Raw genomic sequence first — 18,524 nt, forward strand, 5'->3', positions numbered from 1 at the left:
AAAAGAAAGAAAGAAAGAAAGAAAGAAAGAAAGAAAGAAAGAAAGAAAGAAAGAAGGTGGTAGCACAGCGGAATAAGCGCATGTGGAGCGAAGCGCAAGGACTGGCATAAGGCTCCCCACCTGTAGAGGATTCACTTCACAGGCAGTGAAGCAGGTCTGCTGGTGTCTTTCTCCCCCCCCCCCATCTTCCCCTCCTCTCTCTATTTTTCTCTGTCCTATCTAACAACGATGATATCAATATACAACAACAATAAAAAACAAGGGCAACAATGGGAAAATAAATAAATAAATATTTAAAAATAGGCAAAAAAAGAAAAAAAGGTGACTGAGTAGGAGTTAACCATAGGAAAGGGAGGGACAGAGGATGACGTGTGTGAAGCAGGGGGTGGGAGGTACATGGTATGGCCTAGAAGACAGCCTGTCATCCAGTTAGGAAGTGTTTAGTGTTTAGGTGAGGCAGAGAGGATGATAGGAACTTGATCTGCAAGATGCTCCACTTGGGAGTTTAGATTTTACTTTATACATGATTTGGTCACAGGGTGAAATGGAAGGATTTTTCCACTGCTATAATCAGATGGGAGTTCAGCTGCTCACTGTAACAGCAACATGGAGATTGGGTTGGAATGAGGCTGGTAGGGATTATGAAAACATGATATGTTTTGAGGATCAGCCAGGTGAAGAACAGAGAAGGGTCAGAGAATGAGCAAGTGGCTCAGGGATGGAGACAATCCCAGGACTTTGATGCCTTGGGGCTGAGGTGTGAGAAGAGATGAGACTTAAGGCTGTGTCCCAGGTGTCTGGCTTGGGTGATTTAGGGACTAGAGATGGAGAGACAGGACCCCAAGAGGACTGAGAACATCAGGCAGAAGGGGTTTAGCAATGTGATTAGTGATGGGGTTAAAGTCATGGGGTTGAAGGAGAGGAAAGGGAGGTCCTGTGGGTGTGGGTGGGGGAGGGTCTAGAAGCCAAGGAGGAAAACCATGATAGTGGGGACAGATGGTTAGTAATGGCTGACTCTTCCAAGAGATCTGACAAGAAAGAGTCTGAAAACACTGGGATTAGCCTTGGGGAGGCTAGTGTGAGGTCCAGAGAGGAGCGGCCTATGGGGTGGTTGGATGAGGGATAACTGGGATATAGTAAGTAAAGGCAGAAGACCCAGACCACTCTTACACACAAACACACACACAAGTACATCAAGTACATACACACTTTCATGAAAAGATGCAGCTGGGGGAATTCAGGTGTGTGTGTGGGGGGTGTTTGTGGAATAGAGAATGATCTTTTGGTTTTGTTGGAGAAGGGACTTGGTATTTATCTGCTGAGACAGGAAGCTAGTTAAGAAGAGCTTAGACATTCAAGAGAGAGTGGAGAGTTGATGGTCAAGAGTTCTCGTCACTGAGGAGTGGAGATGGGTCCCAGCAGAGACCCTCAGAAGAAACCCCTCTTTCTTTCTTTCTTTCTTTCTTTCTTTCTTTCTTTCTTTCTTTCTTTCTTTTCTTCTTTCTTTCTTTTCTTTTCTTTTTTTTTCCTGCAACAGGCTCTTACACATGTATGACTTCACTGCTCTTGGAATTATTTTTTTCATTCTTACAATTTCAGAGAAAGAGAGAAACATGGGATGGGGGGACACAGCAGGAAGGTTTCCCCTGTGTGTGCAGCCTCCCCTGAGTTGTGTTCATGACAAGGCAGGCACTCTGCTAGGGGAGCTGACTTCCAACCCAGAATAATTTCTCAATACAGGAAGTAGACACAATAGGAAGTTCTTGCTTTCACTTAACATTCAAGGAATAGCTCTGATTCTGACAGTACTATCAGTTTCAAGTGACAGAAGACAATCCCAACCAGCTTGAAAATTAGAGATTGTTTTCAAGTAATGCTTAGTTCAGGAAATGCTTGATTCAGTCACACATAGAGTCAGTCTTCCTGTGTCTTCTGGAAAACCCCTTCCTCCTACCTGCACAAAGCTCCATCCTCCCCTCTTCTTCACAGAAAGGGACTTTGTCATCGCAGAGATCCCAGCAGATGTCTCTGTGGAGTACACTGCATCTTACTGGACTCCATATTTATTCATTTCTAAATCAGTCACAGTGTGGTAACAAGATAGGGACAGGCTGAAACTAAGCAAAGGCCTACCCAGGTCTCACAGACTGAGAAAGAATCACTCTGAGAAAGGGGTGAGAGGAATTCTCCAAAAGAAAATATAGATACTACTGTGGACTGAAGTTTATTCCCCCAAATCCATTCAAACTCAAATCCCCAGTGTGACTTTACTAGGAGATGAAGCCTTAAGGTTAAATGATGCCTTTAGAGTGGGACCCTAGTCCAGTAGAACTGGTGTCCTTATAAGAAGAAGAGACACCAGAGACATGCACACAGTAGGGCCTTGCATAGCTTCTCCCTTCCTGCTATACTCCTCTGACCCATCTATACAAGGTGGGGCCTTGCTGTTTAGGTCTTGGATAAATGCTACCTTCACACAGAGACCTTTTTTCCTATTCACCTCCCTTTATCCTTCTATAGGGTTTGCTTTCTCAAGCACTTTTTAGCAAAATGCAGCAGAGGATACAGAGGTTTCCCATGTCTCCCTCCCCCAGATATGGACAGCCTCCCTCATTGTCACCATGCTTTCCCACTGGGGACATCTGTGTTAGCTGAAGGATATCCATCAACACATCATTTTCACCAGTAGGGCTGGGGTAAAAGCTTCATTCTAACACCATACCGGTTGGTTTCACGGCCTTCAAAATCTTCTCATTCATCCCTCCTTCCTCAGCCCCCTGGCAGCCACACATCTTTTTACTGTCTCCATAGTTTTGCCTTTTCCACAGTGACACATGCTTGGATTCAGACAGCGCGTAGCCTTTCCAGATTGGCTTTGTTCACCGTGTGATATGCATTGAAAGCCCTTCCATGCTTTTTCAGGATTTGGCAGCTCATTTCTTCTTTGTCCTGGAGACTTTTCCCTTGTCTGAATGTAGCACTGTTCATTTCTCCATTCGCCCTCTGAGAGTTATCTTAGTTGCCTCTAGGTTTGGGCAATTATGAGTAGGGTTGCTAGAGGAGACATCTATGTTTAGACTGTTATGGTTTTGGCTTTTTGTTTATTCATTTTTGCTTGCTTATTCATTTGCTTATTTGTTTTTTCAATTGCATTTATTACTACCTGGGGGGGTTTTGTTGTTGCTTTTGAGGTTTTGTTTGGTTTTTGATTATGTGTTTGTTTCCTGTCATCCCCACTGGATTGCCAGCTCCAAGAAGTCAGAGTTCTAACCTGTCAGCCCATGTGCCTGCTGCAAGGCTACTAGGTGAATGAATGACTGACACCCCAAGTCCCAGGCAGATTCTGCTTCAGGCGATTGGAGCTGCCTGATGAGCTGTCTTGGCATCACCAGTCTTTTTTCCTGTCACTTCATATGTGTTGTGACCATCAGTGCAGCCTGCCCAGAAGGGGGCTTCGGGAATGTGGGGAGCTCCCAACAGCGACAGCTTGAGGGAGCCAGTGGCTTCTTGTCTGTCTGCCAGGGACAGCTTGGGGACTCAATCTTAGGCTTGCCCCCCCCCCCCCCCCATCTAGGGAAGGAAAGCAAACCAGAACCCAGATAGAAGTAAAAAATAGGAGAGTAGACCATGACTGTAGCTGAGTAGCTAACATTGCACTGCTGCTGTCACTGCTGATGCCATGTAGGTAGCCAGACTGTGTCCTGAATCCCTTGAGCCCAGAGCCTGCTCAGTGGCTGAAACTGATACTGACTAAGCCTTCACTCTGTGCTAACACTTACCTCAGTGCTTTCTGTAGGAACTGTGTTTGGAAGCAACAAGGCCACCCTCCAGAAGCAGTGTTCTCACCACTGAGCTCGTATGTGCCTTTCCAGACCCCATAGCAGACATTTTGAATCCAGATCTCCCTCAAAGCCTGAGTCAGGGAAGCATCCCCACATAAGTTCACAGGCTTGCACATTTCTGGAACAGTCACTTTTTCTTTGTAGCTAGCCCTGACTTGGCCCCTGTATAGAGGTCTGAGTCTGGGGAGCTGTGGATTTGAATCATGCCCCCCGCATGCTGCTCAGCACCCCTTTTCCTCCTGTGGGCACTTGAGCAAATACTGTTTAGATTGCTTAAGAAACAGTGGGATCTCTACTGCACATTGCAGAACATTCTGTGTTTTAGTGGCTCTGTTCTTTTCTTTCTGTGGGTGTGCGAGTGTATAGGGAGTAAACAGGATCCCAAAGACACAAATATTGGATTAGTCATATCCCCCAGTGCCTAATAGACCACACCATTGATCCACTAAGATTTCGCTTTTGGTTTTGTTTATTTTTCCCATACCCCCCTCCTTTGGAGAACTCCCCCCGTGAATGCATTTTATATGCTTACAATCTACCTCCTAGCTGTTTGATATAAAAGGATCCTTCAAGCACATGGTGTTTGTAGCGTGTGTGGGTAGGCGGCATGTTTAGTCTTCATGAATGGCATTGCAGGGTGGGTGTATTTATCAGATAATTCTTCCCTGCAGCTCAGAAATGCATCTGCCCTTCTATGAGCTGCAGACTTTCTACTCCTCCCTGGATGTTCCCTTAGTTGGGGGCCGTTACCCAGGGACCTGTGCCCTTGGACAGTGGATTTCTCTCCCCTGGTGTTGACCTTTTGTACTGATGGAAGAGCTATGAAAAGACCCTGAGACAGTGCACACTGGGCCATGCAAGAAGGCAGTGTAGAATCAAACCAAAAGTCCTTCTTTCTCCTGCTTACCAGGTTGGGGAAGCTATATGGCTTGTGGTGTTTTCTGTACCTTCAGGCAGGGCATCTCTGTCCTCATCCACATGGGGTTCCTTGAGGACAGAACCAGGATTCCCATGACCCTGACAGCTGGTTGATGCTTCTCCCCTCCCTTGCCAGCCTGAAACTCGTGGGAAAGGTTTTAATCATGAGCAGCTTCCCCTTTATCTCTGAGCATCAGTGCTCTGTCTCTATGGATTTACCCATTTGGGGCCTGTCATGTCATGCCAATGTGATCATTTACTATGTGACCTACTGCACCTAGCTCTAGTCACTGAGCATGTTTACAGGGTGATTCCATATTATAGCTCATGGCAACACTTCATTTGTTTCTGTGTCTGAATGATATTACATAATACATGTATACTTCAGTTTATCCATGCTTCCATTGATGGACACTTAGGCCGTTCCCACATTTTGGCTATTGTAAATGATTCTGCAGTGAACTGGGGCTCACATGTGCTTCAGTTTCTGGTTTTAATCCTTTGAAGCATCTACATCAACATTAAAGGGAGAGGTCATTTATAATTCTGTGTTCAATTTTTTGAGGAGCTGATCAACTATGTATTTACTTTTGTATGTGGCAACTTTACACTGGGGGTTTCCTGCATTTTGGAAGACAGTGCAGTTGGGTAGGAAAGTCCCAGGCTCTACATATGGAGATGCTGGTCATTTTCCTAGCTATGCTAGTGACCAGGTTGGAGACTTTTATCCAACCAGCCCCACCTCCACTCTTGGTCATCTAAAAAATAAGCAGCTAGCATATTTAAGTCCCCTTCCCTTTGAAGATTTTTTATTGTTGTTTGCTTTGTTGTTGTTAGGGGGTAAATAGATTCAGAGGGAAGAGGGGAAAGGAATTATCAGTTAGGCATGATTATTTCTATTTTTTTTCTACTGTGTTTTAAAATCGTCAGCTAAAAACATTCCCAAATAATTACTTTTCTCCTGCCAATGTGTTTCTAGTTAATGAATAACTTCTGCCTTCAAGTTTCCATCAAAATTCCCAGAATAAGATTGTCTTCTTTTTCCTATCACTTCCTACTGCTTGCTGACTCTTGAAAAAAACATGGTGGTCACGGAGCCAAAACTAGAGCCAGCCCTGTGTCCTCCTGGAGGAATACTGAGCCCTCCCCTGGCTCTAGTTCCTTCAGCACTAAGGTGTCAGCTGGGCCTCCCGAGGCTGGTCTTTGTTGGCTCAGGAGCCGAGGAGACAGTGGAATGAGGAAGAACCAAAGACTTCCTCTGATGCCTTCTAGCCAAAGACTCTCTCCTTGAAGCTTTCCTGTACTCTCACCCCTCATCTAGCTGGCATCCCCCTCTCCAGAGTACAAAGCCTTTGTAGGAAGGGAGGTCCCCCCCCCAGCTGAACGCTTCATGGTACGCTCCTTCATGGTACACTCCTGGACCTAAAACATGTGCTCTCCTATGCCTCCTGATGGTTTTCAGGGGGCACTAAGATTTTCACAGAATACATGATGAACAGGGGTTTGGCACACTCAACAGAATGCAAGTACACATTACTGTGTGCAAGGACCCAGGTTCAAGTCCCCATCCCCACTTGTAGGAGAGAAGCTTCACAATCACTGAAGCAGAGCTACCAGTATCTTTCTCTCTCCATTTCTATCTCCCTCTCCCCTCTCAATTTCTCTCTGTCCTATTTAAAAAAAAAGTTTCAGGGGAAGGAGTGATAATTCACCAAGTAGTATGTGTACCTTTACATGTACAAGGCCCTGATACCACATAGGAGCACCACGGTAGCAGGGAAAGCTCACTCTGACATTACAGTGTCTGTCTGTCTGTCTAGGAGTTCATAGGATGAGGCACCTTCCTTGATAGTGTCTTCATTCTAGTCAGGGATGGAGAGTGGATATGAAATCAGACGCGCTGTAGGAGAAGAGGAGAGCAGTGGTGGAGGCCATACAGGCAAGGAGCACGTGAGCCACACTGGGGAAAATGGCAGAGTTAAAAGATTTCTGGATGGTGGTTAATGTGCACAGAAATCAGCCGGCACAGAGCAGGCAGGCTCGGGGGCCCTGGCAGACACCAGTATTGGCTTGTCTGCAGAGCCTCTTTCAGGAGAGAATGAGGAGAGGTGAGGCTGGAGGTGGAGGAGGATGGGGAGAGGGCACAACCATGTAAAGGACACTGGATTTAATTTTCTGGCAGCAGTGAGCTAGTGAGTGACAAGGAGAATGGTTTATTTCTAGGTGCACTTTGAAAATCACAGATCAGGGTGGGGATGGAGGATCAATCAGAAGATTGAGAGCCCATTAGGAAACTCAGAGAAGAGAAAGTACACATCCCAGCAAAATAGCTCACTTGGATAGTGTACCTGCTTTGCCAGGTATGCAGCCTAGCATCGAACCTGGCCTTCACCACTTTGGAAGAAGCTTTCGTGTTCTCTCTCTCTCTCTCTCTCTCTCTCTCTCTCTCTCTCCTCTCCATCTGAAAAAGTCAACTCAGAGTGATAAAATTCCAGTTATGAAAAAAAAATACTCAGAGGTAAGTATGAAATCATGGTGATCAAAACCCAGGCAAATGCAATTCATGGGGAGGGTATCAAGCAAAGGGGACCTAGGATCATGGGGAGGGTACCAAGCAAAGGGGACCTAGGAATACACATGAAGTTGGGGGCTGCAGCTGGACCCATATTCTAGAAAAGTAACTGCTAAAATCTGAATCAGAACCCTGTCACTGGCTTCACAACCTAGCCCTGGGAGCTCTTATCTTCCACATCTTCAGAAAGCTGGTCTTGCCTCCTAGGAGTCAGCCCTGGAGTCCAGCTTCCACCACAGTCAGGCCATGAGGATGTTGGGTGCCTAGCTGAGAGCAGCACCACCACACAACCATTTGATGGAAGGCTGTTAGTCCTGAAAGTCGGATAAATTCTGGGAAACCCGGCTCCTGCTCTCTTTGGGCCTACTAGTGGAACAGAAAACTGGACCAGTTTATGAGACTGTAGTTTCAGAATCTCAAGTTATTTGGAAAATCTGCCTGCATATCAGCTGGAGGCCATTCTTGCTCCTCTCTCTCTCTCTCAAGAGAAAGAAGAAAGGACTGTCTCTGTAGGCAGCCATTTATAACCTTGAGTTTGGCACTGGAATGACTTCCTGTGCTTGAGGATGAGAACACTGAGTAGTCATGGCAGTTTTCTGTCTGCCAGTGCCTAGACATCCCCTTGTCCTGGGCCATATTCTCAGCACTATCTTTATCTCACCAGGGATAGTATCAGGCACCTTAGCCACACAGAAAACACTCATTATTTTATGGTGTATTGTGTAGTGCTAAGGATAGTGCTCAAGGCTTCACGCATATAAGGCATGCTAACACTGAAACTCAATGTTCATTTTATCTTCTAGAGAGAAACCAGAGCACTGCACTACCATCCATGAAATTCCATTTGTTTTACCCTTGTTCTTGTTCCAGATATCAAATCCAAGGCTTCACACTTCAAGGTGTAGTTCTACCACTGAGCTACTTTCCTCAAACCCAGAAACCATCTTTTTTTTGCCTCCACGGTTATTACTGGGACTTGGTGCCTACACTATGAATCCACTGCTCCTGGCATCCATTTTTTTCCATCTTATTGTTGTTGTTGTTACTATTGTTGCTGTTGTTGTTGTTGGACAGGACAGAGAGAAATCAAGACAGAGATGGGGAGAGAAAGATAGACACCTGAAGACCTGCTTCACCGCTTGTGAAGTGACCCCCTTGCAGGTGGGGAGCCAAGGGCTTGAGCAGGGATCCCTACACCAGTCCTTGTGCTTTGTGCCATGTGCACTTAACCTGGTGCATCACCGCCCAGTCCCCAGAAACCATTCATTTTAAAGGGGCCCTTTGTTGCCACATGCATGACCTAGGTTCTAGCCCCACCCCCACTGTATTGAAGGAAGTTTCAGTGCTGTGGTCTATTTCTTTGCCTCCCTATCTCTGTATAAAGAACTAAATAAAATCAACTTGCCAATGCCCATGTCCAGTAGAGAAGCAACCACAGAAGCCAGAACTCCTTACTTCTGCACCCCGAAAAAGAGATTTGGTTCATATTCTCAGAGTTGGAGAAAGATAGGGAAGGTGACCAAAGGGCTCTGGACCCTAATTCTGGACCTGAATGAAACCTTTATCACCAGGAATCTTTGTTTTTATGTCATCACTAAAAAGGAAGAAAATCTAGAAGTCGGGTACTGTTTCAATAATCTGAGAGGTAACAGGAAAAAAGAAGGACACTTAGAAGTAGGAATAGGTGTGGGTGTGACTTAGAAGGAAAGTCTGTTGGAAAAAATGGGTAAAAATTAAAATATAGACAAATACATAGGTATACATTGATACAGATATAAAGTCAGCCCATATCTATAACCTTAGGACAACTGTTGAAGTTTCTGCCAGAGGAGGATGAGGACACAGAACTCTGGTGGTGGGAACAGTGTGGGATTATGCTCCTGTTGTCTTGTAATTTTTTTAAAATCACTATTTAATCACTAATAAAAAATGAAACTAAAAAATAAATAAGCCCTTTGAACAGCCACATTTCCCTCTCTCTAACTAGCCCCTGGTCCCCACTGCTGCCTCTCTCACCCTGGATCAAAGGACATTGAGGGTCCTGTTTCTACTTTAATTCCAAGCACATTCAGTCCCAGGCCTGTTCAGCACAAAGATTCAAAGAGACCTTCAGGCAGGGCTATTTCTTATATGCTCTGTGTATATGAGGCCCTAGGTCTGACTCTCAGACACTCCTCCAATCAATCAATCAATCAATAGATCAATCAATCAATAAATAAATCTTATTGCCAGACATCACCCTGTGACCACGGGAACCCCAAGTCCTTCAAGACCTAGTAGCATTGCTAGAACAGTCCACAAGTTCAAGAAAACCTCACTTGTTTTACTTCTCTCCACAGCTGAACTCTGCGGGGAAGGCCAAGTTGGAGTGGCTGGCGGCAGCCAGACGCCGAGGGCCAGGGAGCAGGGAGCCGGGCCCAGCGCTGATGATGGCGGGACAGAAGCCTCCGCCATGGGTCCATGCTGCCTTCCTGCTCTGCCTCCTCAGCCTGGGCAGGGCCATCGAGATCCCAATGGACCGTGAGTGCTGTTCTGCCCTCCTTGCTTGTCCTGACATAGGGAGAGGCATTGGGGAGCCCAGAGGCCTAGGGCGAGTTAGAATCCATGTAGAAGAGCAGAGAGGCCTTGGGTCCTCCCCACTTCCACCACCCACTGCAGTGAGGGGCTGTGGTCGGGAACGTGAGACTGAGTCAGACGGGCTCATGGGACTGTGGGTGTACGATGCCAGAACCACCTGGGACCAGGTGGCAGAACCAGATGTCTGAATGCTACTCAGGAGTCCTCCTCTCTGCTCCCCTCCCTGAACCCTCTGTGGTATCAACCTGATCATCAAAGCAGAGTCCCCAAGGGGTGGACAGTTCCTGATTGCCTTCTGGATGTCTGCTGTGTCCAGATGGGGCCCTCAGTCCCTCTTGGCTGAAGTGACCAGGAAGACAGAGGGAGGGTTGGTAAGGAGATTATTTTGCAAAGGACTGTGGCTAAATGAGACATAACAGTGCCACTGTGGGAGAGCCGGTTCAAATCTGCTTTTCCTTTAAACCAAAAAAAAAAAGCCCAGTCTTTCTCTTTGTCATGGTGGGAACACCCTTTGGCCATTAGATTTATGATATGAGGACTCAGAACGCTGATGGAATAGCCAGGTCACTGGCAGCCATGCCCCAGGCCCAGCACTGAGGTGTGTGCGACCTGTGCCAACACTCTGACTCCTGTCAGGACTCTGGGCCTCCCAGTGCTCAGACATGGACACACCAACTCAGTCCCTCATCCCCTGCTTCCATGTGATGGATGACTGGGGCTTTCTCCAGGTGGCAAGTATCTGGGGAGGGTCAAAAGTGAGCCAGCCTCTGCGAAGTCCCCACCTTGGGGAACTCAACCCTGAAACCTCTACTCACTACACTGCAACAGCTGCCCACAGGGTGGGTTCTTGCGGGTGAGAGAAGACCAGGCTTAGCTAAGAGTGGATATGAGAGGAAGACGGGCATTGTCCCTGCTGCTCCCCCAGCAACTCTGTGTGTGTGTGTACGTGTGTGTACACACTGGGGGAGGGGAGTTGTGAAAGGAGCAGTTCCCATGGAGACCATCTGTGCTGCTGGCTCAAGGAGAGTTTCTCATTAACAGTCCCCGGCAGACAGTCTAATAAGGAGCATGATAAGGCCACATCCCCAGAGACAGGGGTGCAGGGGAAATTGGGTTAGCAAGGAAACCACCAAGGCTTGTTTCTTTTCCACAGTGCACCTCACTCACTCCTCTGCTGCTTTGCCCCCAGGGGCTGGTGGTTGCAGGGTCCTGCAAGGCGACCCTAGAAATAGATGGCTCTTACATCTGTTGGGAATCATCGAATTTCTAAAGTACCACTAGAGCCAGGTCGCCCAGCAGGTGGACTCTTTGAAGTCTGGCTCCCAGGAAGCCCACCCCCTATCTCCACTTTGCCCATGAGGGGCTCCTGCAGTATCCCCCCAACCCCACTCTTTCCTGTGCTGTGACTACAGAACTCAGAAGAGTCATGAAAAGAATGCAGTTCTGTTAACACCACTGCTCCACCAACCTGACTGAGCATGCTCCACCCCTCCCCCTTGGTAGTCCTACCTTCTTGTAACTCACTAGAACAGTATCCATGTGCCTGTGTATTTCCCAGGCCTATTTGACTTGAGCCTCTCAGCTAACCCATACATAGCTGTGACTCGGCCGGCAGATTAGAAAGTGGGGTGCAAAGGACCGGCATAAGGATCCCGGTTCGAACCCCAGCTCCCCACCTGCAGGGGAGTCGCTTCACAGGCAGTGAAGCAGGTCTGCAGGTGTCTATCTTTCTCTCCCCCTCTCTGTCTTCCCCTCCCTCTCTCCATTTCTCTCTGTCCTATCCAACAACGACAACAACAATAATAACTACAACAATAAAACAACAAGGGCAACAAAAGGGAATAAATAAATAAAATAAATATAAAAAAAAGAAAGTGGGGTGCAGAGAACTCAAGCCATTTCTCCAGCTGGTTAGCAGCAGAGGCAGAACAGTACCTCTGACTGGAGTGGGGCTACTCCCACACACACCCCTCCATGGTTTTGCCTGTGTCGAGGCTGGAAATTCACATCTGCAGGTGTGCCTCGAACACCCCACTCCTCTCTGGCTGCTGCAGACACTGTGGCCGTGGGGATTTCTCTAGATTGAATCTGCAAAGGCTGTCCACAGCTTAAAAGAAAGGCATACCCTTCAGAGAAGACCGGATTGTCCTGGGAAGGATCCTCTCCAGCCAGCTTCACGCTCCCACTGAGCCCAGCACGGCAGACGCCTCCCAGATTAATCAGCTATCCTCCCAGTCAGCTAGACTGGGGGAAGAGCCAGTGTTCTTTGTTCCTGTGGCATTATTGAGAATTATTGGCATAAAGCATATGTGAGTTTAAGGTGTATAACTTGATGAGTTGCTAATGCAAGTAATTACCAGGAGAAGCTTCATTAACACATCTTTCCCCCATGCAATTACCACCTCTGCGTGTGGGGTGGAAGTTTCTGAGATCTAGACTCTTCCTGACTTTCAGTCCACTGATCAGTGCTGTGCCTTGTGACTATTTGCTATGCAGACATCCCAGACCAGAGCCATCTTGTCAAATGTGCTGGAATACTCCTCGGAAGTGTGTGCCCTTTGCCCAGCACCCTCAGCTCCACCATTCTGTTTCACTGAGTTGACATTTCTAGATCCCACCTGTTTGTGAGATCTCTCTATCTGCCTTATTGCGCTCAAGGCTCCTTATTGCTGGAAAGGACGGGTGAGCTAGCTAACCCCAGCTTCACCAAGATGATTCACAGTGGACATGGAAGCAAGTGAGGACCAGGCATTCTTAGCCTCCCCTGAATGCTGGATGGGTGGGACTCAGGGAGTCCAGGGCAGGAGTTCCTTGGCTGCTGGTGTGCCCTTCTGCTTTCTCTCCCCATGGGCTTATGGGGCACCCTCTGTGGCTGAGGACAGGGGCTTTGCTTCTGCCCAGGAGGTGGGCACAGCAGGCTCTGTGGAGCAGAGCCCTGGCTGCCACACAGGCCCTCATTCAGCCGCTGGCTTCCCGCTCACACTGCCCTGCCAGCAGAGTCACACGTCCCCCCACCCCTCCAGCCCCGAGGACAACAGTGGGGCCTTTGAAAAAGGCAGAGGGTCACCTTGTCAGCCAGAGTGGGCATGCCAAAAAGGGGAACTGTTGGCAGTACCCCCTGTCTCCATCAAGGACCTCAGTATTTTTTATTGGGGGGTTGATTAATGTTAACAGTAAATACAGCTGTTGATGCATGTGTAAAACTTCTCAGTTTTCTCAAAGACTCTCCAACCCCCCACCTAGGTTCTCCTCCATCATCCTGCCCCAAGACTTGAAAGCCCTCCACCCAGAGTCTTTTACTTTGGTACAATACACCAAACCCAGTCCAAGATCTGTGTTTCCCCTTCTGTTCTTACTTCTCAACGTCTGTCTGTAAGTGAAATCATCCCATATTCACCTTTCTCTTCCTGACTCATCTCACTTAACATGATTCCTTCAAGCTTCATCCAAGATGGACCTTAGCATTTTTGTCTGAGGAGCCCACAGAGGCAGGGAGAGGGGACAGAACATCTTTTCTCCCCACCTTCCTAACAAATACACCTCAAGGTGCCCCTGACACCACACACTCACACACATACTTACTGTATCCTCCCGACATGGATGTCAGAGGTGACCACTCAAAGCCCAGGGAAGAAAAGAGGTGGGGGAATAGAGAGCCACACAGATTAATATATTCATTCTCTCTCTCTCTCTCTCTCTCTCTCTCTCCACTTCCCCCTCACCTCCTGCAGGGCCCCATGGGAGGGGAAGAAAAGAGGTGGGGGAATAGAGAGCCACACAGATTAATTCTCTCTCTCTGTGTGTCTCTCTGTCTCTCTCTCTCTCTCTCCACTTCCCCCTCACCTCCTGCAGGGCCCCATGGGAGCCCTGCTCCCTGGAAGCCAAGAGAGCAAATCTACCCTCTGCTTGACATTGTCATCCTTGTGGATCCTTGTGGCTGGCACAGGGGTCACAGCAGTAGTGTGTGCCCTTTACCCAGCACCCTGGGCAGGTGGTCTCCCATATTCTCCCAGGGTGTGGCTTTGTCCTCTCAGTTGTCCCTGTATCAGCTTCTAAGCAGCACAGATTGTAGAAGTCATTAGCTTTTTAGGCAAATAAACTCTGATTTCACTGTGGTACTGAGGACCTCCAGCTGCCCCAGACTGTGTAGAAGCAAAGAGTGCTCGTCCCTCCTCCCCCGTCAGCTCACCTCTGGCCAGACACCAGGAGAGCTGGCCCTCATTCCTGTTCTGCACCAGACTTCCTCTGTGGCCTTCTCTAAATTACTTCCCCCCAGCAGGCTAGGATTCCCTAGATACCAGCCTGCATATCTAGAAAAGAGGCTTGGGGCCCACGTGGTCTTCCCATCCAGGTGCCTCCACGATGTGTGAGGACCTAGGAGTCCTCAGTTGTGTCTTGAGGTAAAGAACGAGGCAAGCCAAAGGACAGCCAGGCTTCAGCCCTGCTTTTCCTGAAAATGACACTATTGCCCCCTCCCATCCTGTTCCCAGCTCCACCCACTTGTGTTCTGTCCAGAATGATCTTTCTGGGGCCCCTGGCAAGAACAGCCTGTGGGGGTTGCTGCTATCATGGGGACTCCAGGGAGTTGTGCTCAGAAATCAGAGATGTCAGCTTCCTGGATATTTTCCATTCCTCTGTGTTTTCTGCCCCTGAAGCACCAGCAAGTGACAAAGCAACCCTGGCCCACTCGCACAAACCATCTTGTGGATCTTACTCAGGCATGTCCACTGCCTGGCGGCATGTACACTCAGTACATATTCCTGGCACAGTTGCCCACCCCAGGCTTACCCTCCCTCTCGTGGTGCTTCTCACATCCTCCGTCCTATGGGAAATCTGCCTTCCCAGGCCTCCTCCCTCTTGGAGTCCCCATGCTCCTCCTCCACACTCCACCCCTGAGATCTTGTCCAGGGGACACTCATCCCTGACAGGTCAGCCCACATCTGCCATCCACAGGGCAGGTGGCTCCTTTTCTGATGCAACTGCCTAAGACTACTTTTTTAAAAATATACTTAAAGTTATTGCTTTCTTTTTTAATGTTTAATTTTTATATTTATTTATTTTCCCTTTTGTTGCCCTTGTTCTTTTAATTATTGTAGTTATTATTGTTGTTATTATTGATGTCATCATTGTTGGATAGGACAGAGAGAAATGGAAAGAGGAGGGGAAGACGGAGAGAGAAAGATAGACACCTACAGACCTGCTTCACTGCCTGTAATTCCCCTGCAGGTAGGGAGCCAGGGCTCAAACTGGGATCCTTGAGCCTCTCCTTGCACTTCACGCCATGTGCGCTTAACCCACTGCACTGCCGCCCAACTCCCCTGCCTAAGACTACTTTAAAAGTTGTATCAGAGCAGGGGAGATAGCACAGTAGTGATGCAAAGAGACTTATGCCTGAGGCTTCAAGGTCCCAAGTTCAGTCCCCTGCACCACCATAAACCAGACCTGAGCAGTGTTCTGGTAAAATAATAATAATGTTAAATTAATTAAAAAGCTACTGCCAGGGAGTCCGGCGGTAGCACAGCGGGTTAAGCACATGTGTCGCAAAGCACAAGGACTGGCGTAAGGATCCCGGTTCGAGACCCCAGCTCCCCACTTGCAGGGGAGTCGCTTCACAAGTGGTGAAGCAGGTCTGTAGGTGTCTATCTTTCTCTCCCCCTCTGTCTTCCCCTCCTTTCTCCATTTCTCTCTGTCCTATCTAACAATGACGACATCAACAACAATAATAACTATAACAACAATAAAAAAAATTACAAAAAGCTACTGCCAAACACCTCCTTACTGTGCACTTTCAACCAAAGCTTTCACAAAGAAGCCTTGCTAGTCAGAAATGCAGAATCTCAGGCCCCATGTAGATCAATTGAAGCAGAGCCTGCATCTCAACACCCATTTCTAGGCACATGCAAGCTTGCAGCACCTGAACCTCTAACATCCACATCTTTGCACTCAGCATGTGACTATACAGGCATCGCTTCTCTGTCAGGCGCTCAGGGAAAGGTGCTCTGATCCTCCTAGAGCTCTCAGGAAGTGCACTTTCCACTAGGAGCCATCATCCATCTGTCCCGAGTGTTGTCCAAGAGGAGATGAAGAAGAGAGAAGGTACCTTTGTGTGTGACAGGGACATGCAGACATGGCGGGCCTGCGATGGTTTAAACCTGCTCCTCCCCTCACCCTGGGCCTCCACCTCTCACCGCCAGCCAAGGGGCCTGCTTTTCTTGGTGGCATCTAGAGGTGACAGAGAGCATCCACAGCCCAGCCTCAGCCAGGCAGTGGCATCACTTTTGATATTTGCACTTCTCCCCTGATGACATTTTCATGTGTCCGAGGCTGGTCTTTCTGTCCGACTGTGTTGTTTGGTCTCTCCAGGAGAGGAGTCACCTCCCCATGAGTCTCGCTGGGCGTGTCCTCAGGGCCACAGCTGAGAAAGAGTCCAGTGCACAACACGCCTCCAGTCCCCACCCTCACCCTGCATGCAGACATGAGGACACCTGAGCAATGAGTCTTATGCCATAACCATGTCTTCTTTTCTCCCCTCAAATGCTAACCCATCGGAACTAACAGCAAGCATTCAGAATGAGCGTAAGTCTGGGGTGCCTCTGTGCCTCTCTGTGCCTCTGCACCTCTGCACTGGGTGGCAGGAAGGGGAGCAAAAGGGAGGGGAGGGTGGGGAGGAGACACCTGGGGATGTGAAGTCTCTCCACCCTGCCTGAGGTTGACACCAGAACCCTGCTGTGAGTTCCCTTACTTCAGGGAGCAAAAGGAGGCTCTCTCAACCCAATGCTGGTGGGGAGGTGGGGAGGAAGAGGCAAGTGGGGAGGAAGTGGTGGGGAGGAAGAGGCAAGGCCCAGGGACCTAAGCCTCCCCATTACTATTATTAATAATATCATTCTTGTTTTAAGTCTAACTTTCATTGGGGACTTGTTATTTTACATGATAGTTACTGTCTCAGGGGCACCGTCTTACATCTCCCCAGAATCTGTGCCAGTACACCTCACCACCACACTGCTGTCTCCCTCCACTAGAGGGCACTGGGCCCCCAACTACCTCTACACACAGACACCCTCTTCCCCTTTAATCCCCTTGAATCTGCTGATTTAGACCAACAGTTTATCCACATTACACCCTGTCTTTCCCTTGTCAAGCCCACCCCCCACCCACTTCCAGCTCCAGCCTCCCCACACTTCAGCCATCTGTCAGCCTGCAGCCCTAAGTTCTGGAAATCTAGCTATGCTTTTATTCCTTTATTCAGCAGCTTGCCTTTATCAAGAGCTATCTATCATGCACTTGGTGTTGTACTAAGTAAGCACTGGACTGTAAGAATGGGTAAAAAGCAAAAGGCTAGCTGAGATCTTCACAAGTATCTTGTTCTTGTGCAGAGCCTTTGTCACACCCCCTCCCCCATTCCTGTGGCCCCAGTCTCTGGATCTGGGTCTCCTGAGCAGGGCACTGTTCACCCCTACCTACTTGCCTGCCATGCATGTGTTCCTGAGTGTTTTCTTCAGCCCATCCTGCCAGGTCCCCACAGCCCTGACCACCACCTGTGTGCACCCCACAGTGTCCCAACCCCCCACCATCACCAAGCAGTCAGTGAAGGACCACATCGTGGATCCTCGAGATAACATCTTGATCGAGTGTGAAGCAAAGGGCAACCCTGCCCCCAGGTAAGTGCACAGCAGGTAATCCCAAGCTAAGCAGAAGAGGGGCCTGCCGGAAGGGCGTTGGACTACTTCCTGTCCCTGGGCCTGATGAGATTTGATGGCTGAGAAGTTAAATGAGTCCATTCTAAATGTACAGATCAGGCATGAACTTGATAGAAGGTACAACTTGGAGAACTAAGACATTTAGCTGGCCAGGAAAGTGGAAGGTCAGAAAATATAATGATTTAAATTAAGATCACACCCAAAAGCCAAAATAAGATCTTAGCTTCTTCCTTTGCATGTGTATGACGTGGGAAGGGGTGATGCACACATGTGATACCACTGAGCAGCCTCTATCTTTATTCTGTTTTGAGAGAAAGGAAGGAAAGAGAAATTAAATCACCATTTCACCATGCTTGGAGCTGTCCATGGTGCTGCCATATGGCACTTATGACCAACTAAGCCCAGGGCCTCACACGAGGTCTACATGGCCTTTACACACTCCTGCTGCTTTTAAGATGATCGTTTTGGGCAGTCACCAAACACCTGGCCCATTACCCCCGTGTAGCAGAGTATATTCCAGTGCCTTCATACTGGGGTTCGGTTTTGTTAAGGCTACTTCATCCTTCAGACCTGCCTCTCCTGGACTGTAAACTGTGGTAACAGCTCTGTAATCTCAGTCCCACATTTCACATTGACTTTTGAGTGTAGTCTCAAATTCAGGAGGCAGGAAGAACAGTGCTAGCTCCTTGATGCCTTTGGTTGGGTGGAACAACAATTGGCATTAGCATCATTAGTGGGAGGCTGGGAGTGCACTGGGGTGAACCCAGCACTGACTCAGGATTTTAAAGCAATCCTTCCCTGCATGCTCCTCCAAAGAACACACCCCCTGCCCCCTTGGGCCACTTGGGCATCTGCCACTGGAGCCCTGCGCCCTGCCGTGGCTGGGAAAAAGATCATGTGATGTCACTGCTCTGCCTT

At 48.4% G+C, this 18,524-nt stretch overlaps 1 protein-coding gene across 20 annotated transcripts in view; it reads left to right on the forward strand.

Moving 5' to 3' along the window:
• The window catches only part of NFASC (neurofascin), a 191,917-nt gene that overhangs the window by 106,820 nt on the left and 66,573 nt on the right, over nt 1-18,524 (forward strand). For 12 of the 20 annotated variants that reach the window (XM_060178668.1, XM_060178669.1, XM_060178684.1 and 9 more), the window contains 3 exons: nt 9,672-9,852; nt 16,468-16,485; nt 17,462-17,567. In XM_060178668.1, coding sequence (XP_060034651.1) covers nt 9,759-9,852; nt 16,468-16,485; nt 17,462-17,567 — 218 coding nt within the window. In that variant the 5' untranslated portion in view covers nt 9,672-9,758. The remainder of the gene's footprint in view (nt 1-9,671; nt 9,853-16,467; nt 16,486-17,461; nt 17,568-18,524) is intronic. The other 8 variants (XM_060178681.1, XM_060178682.1, XM_060178671.1 and 5 more) reach the window with 1 other exon arrangement.

Source organism: Erinaceus europaeus, chromosome 19 (assembly GCF_950295315.1).
Source record: "Erinaceus europaeus chromosome 19, mEriEur2.1, whole genome shotgun sequence".
Lineage (NCBI taxonomy): Eukaryota > Metazoa > Chordata > Mammalia > Eulipotyphla > Erinaceidae > Erinaceus > Erinaceus europaeus.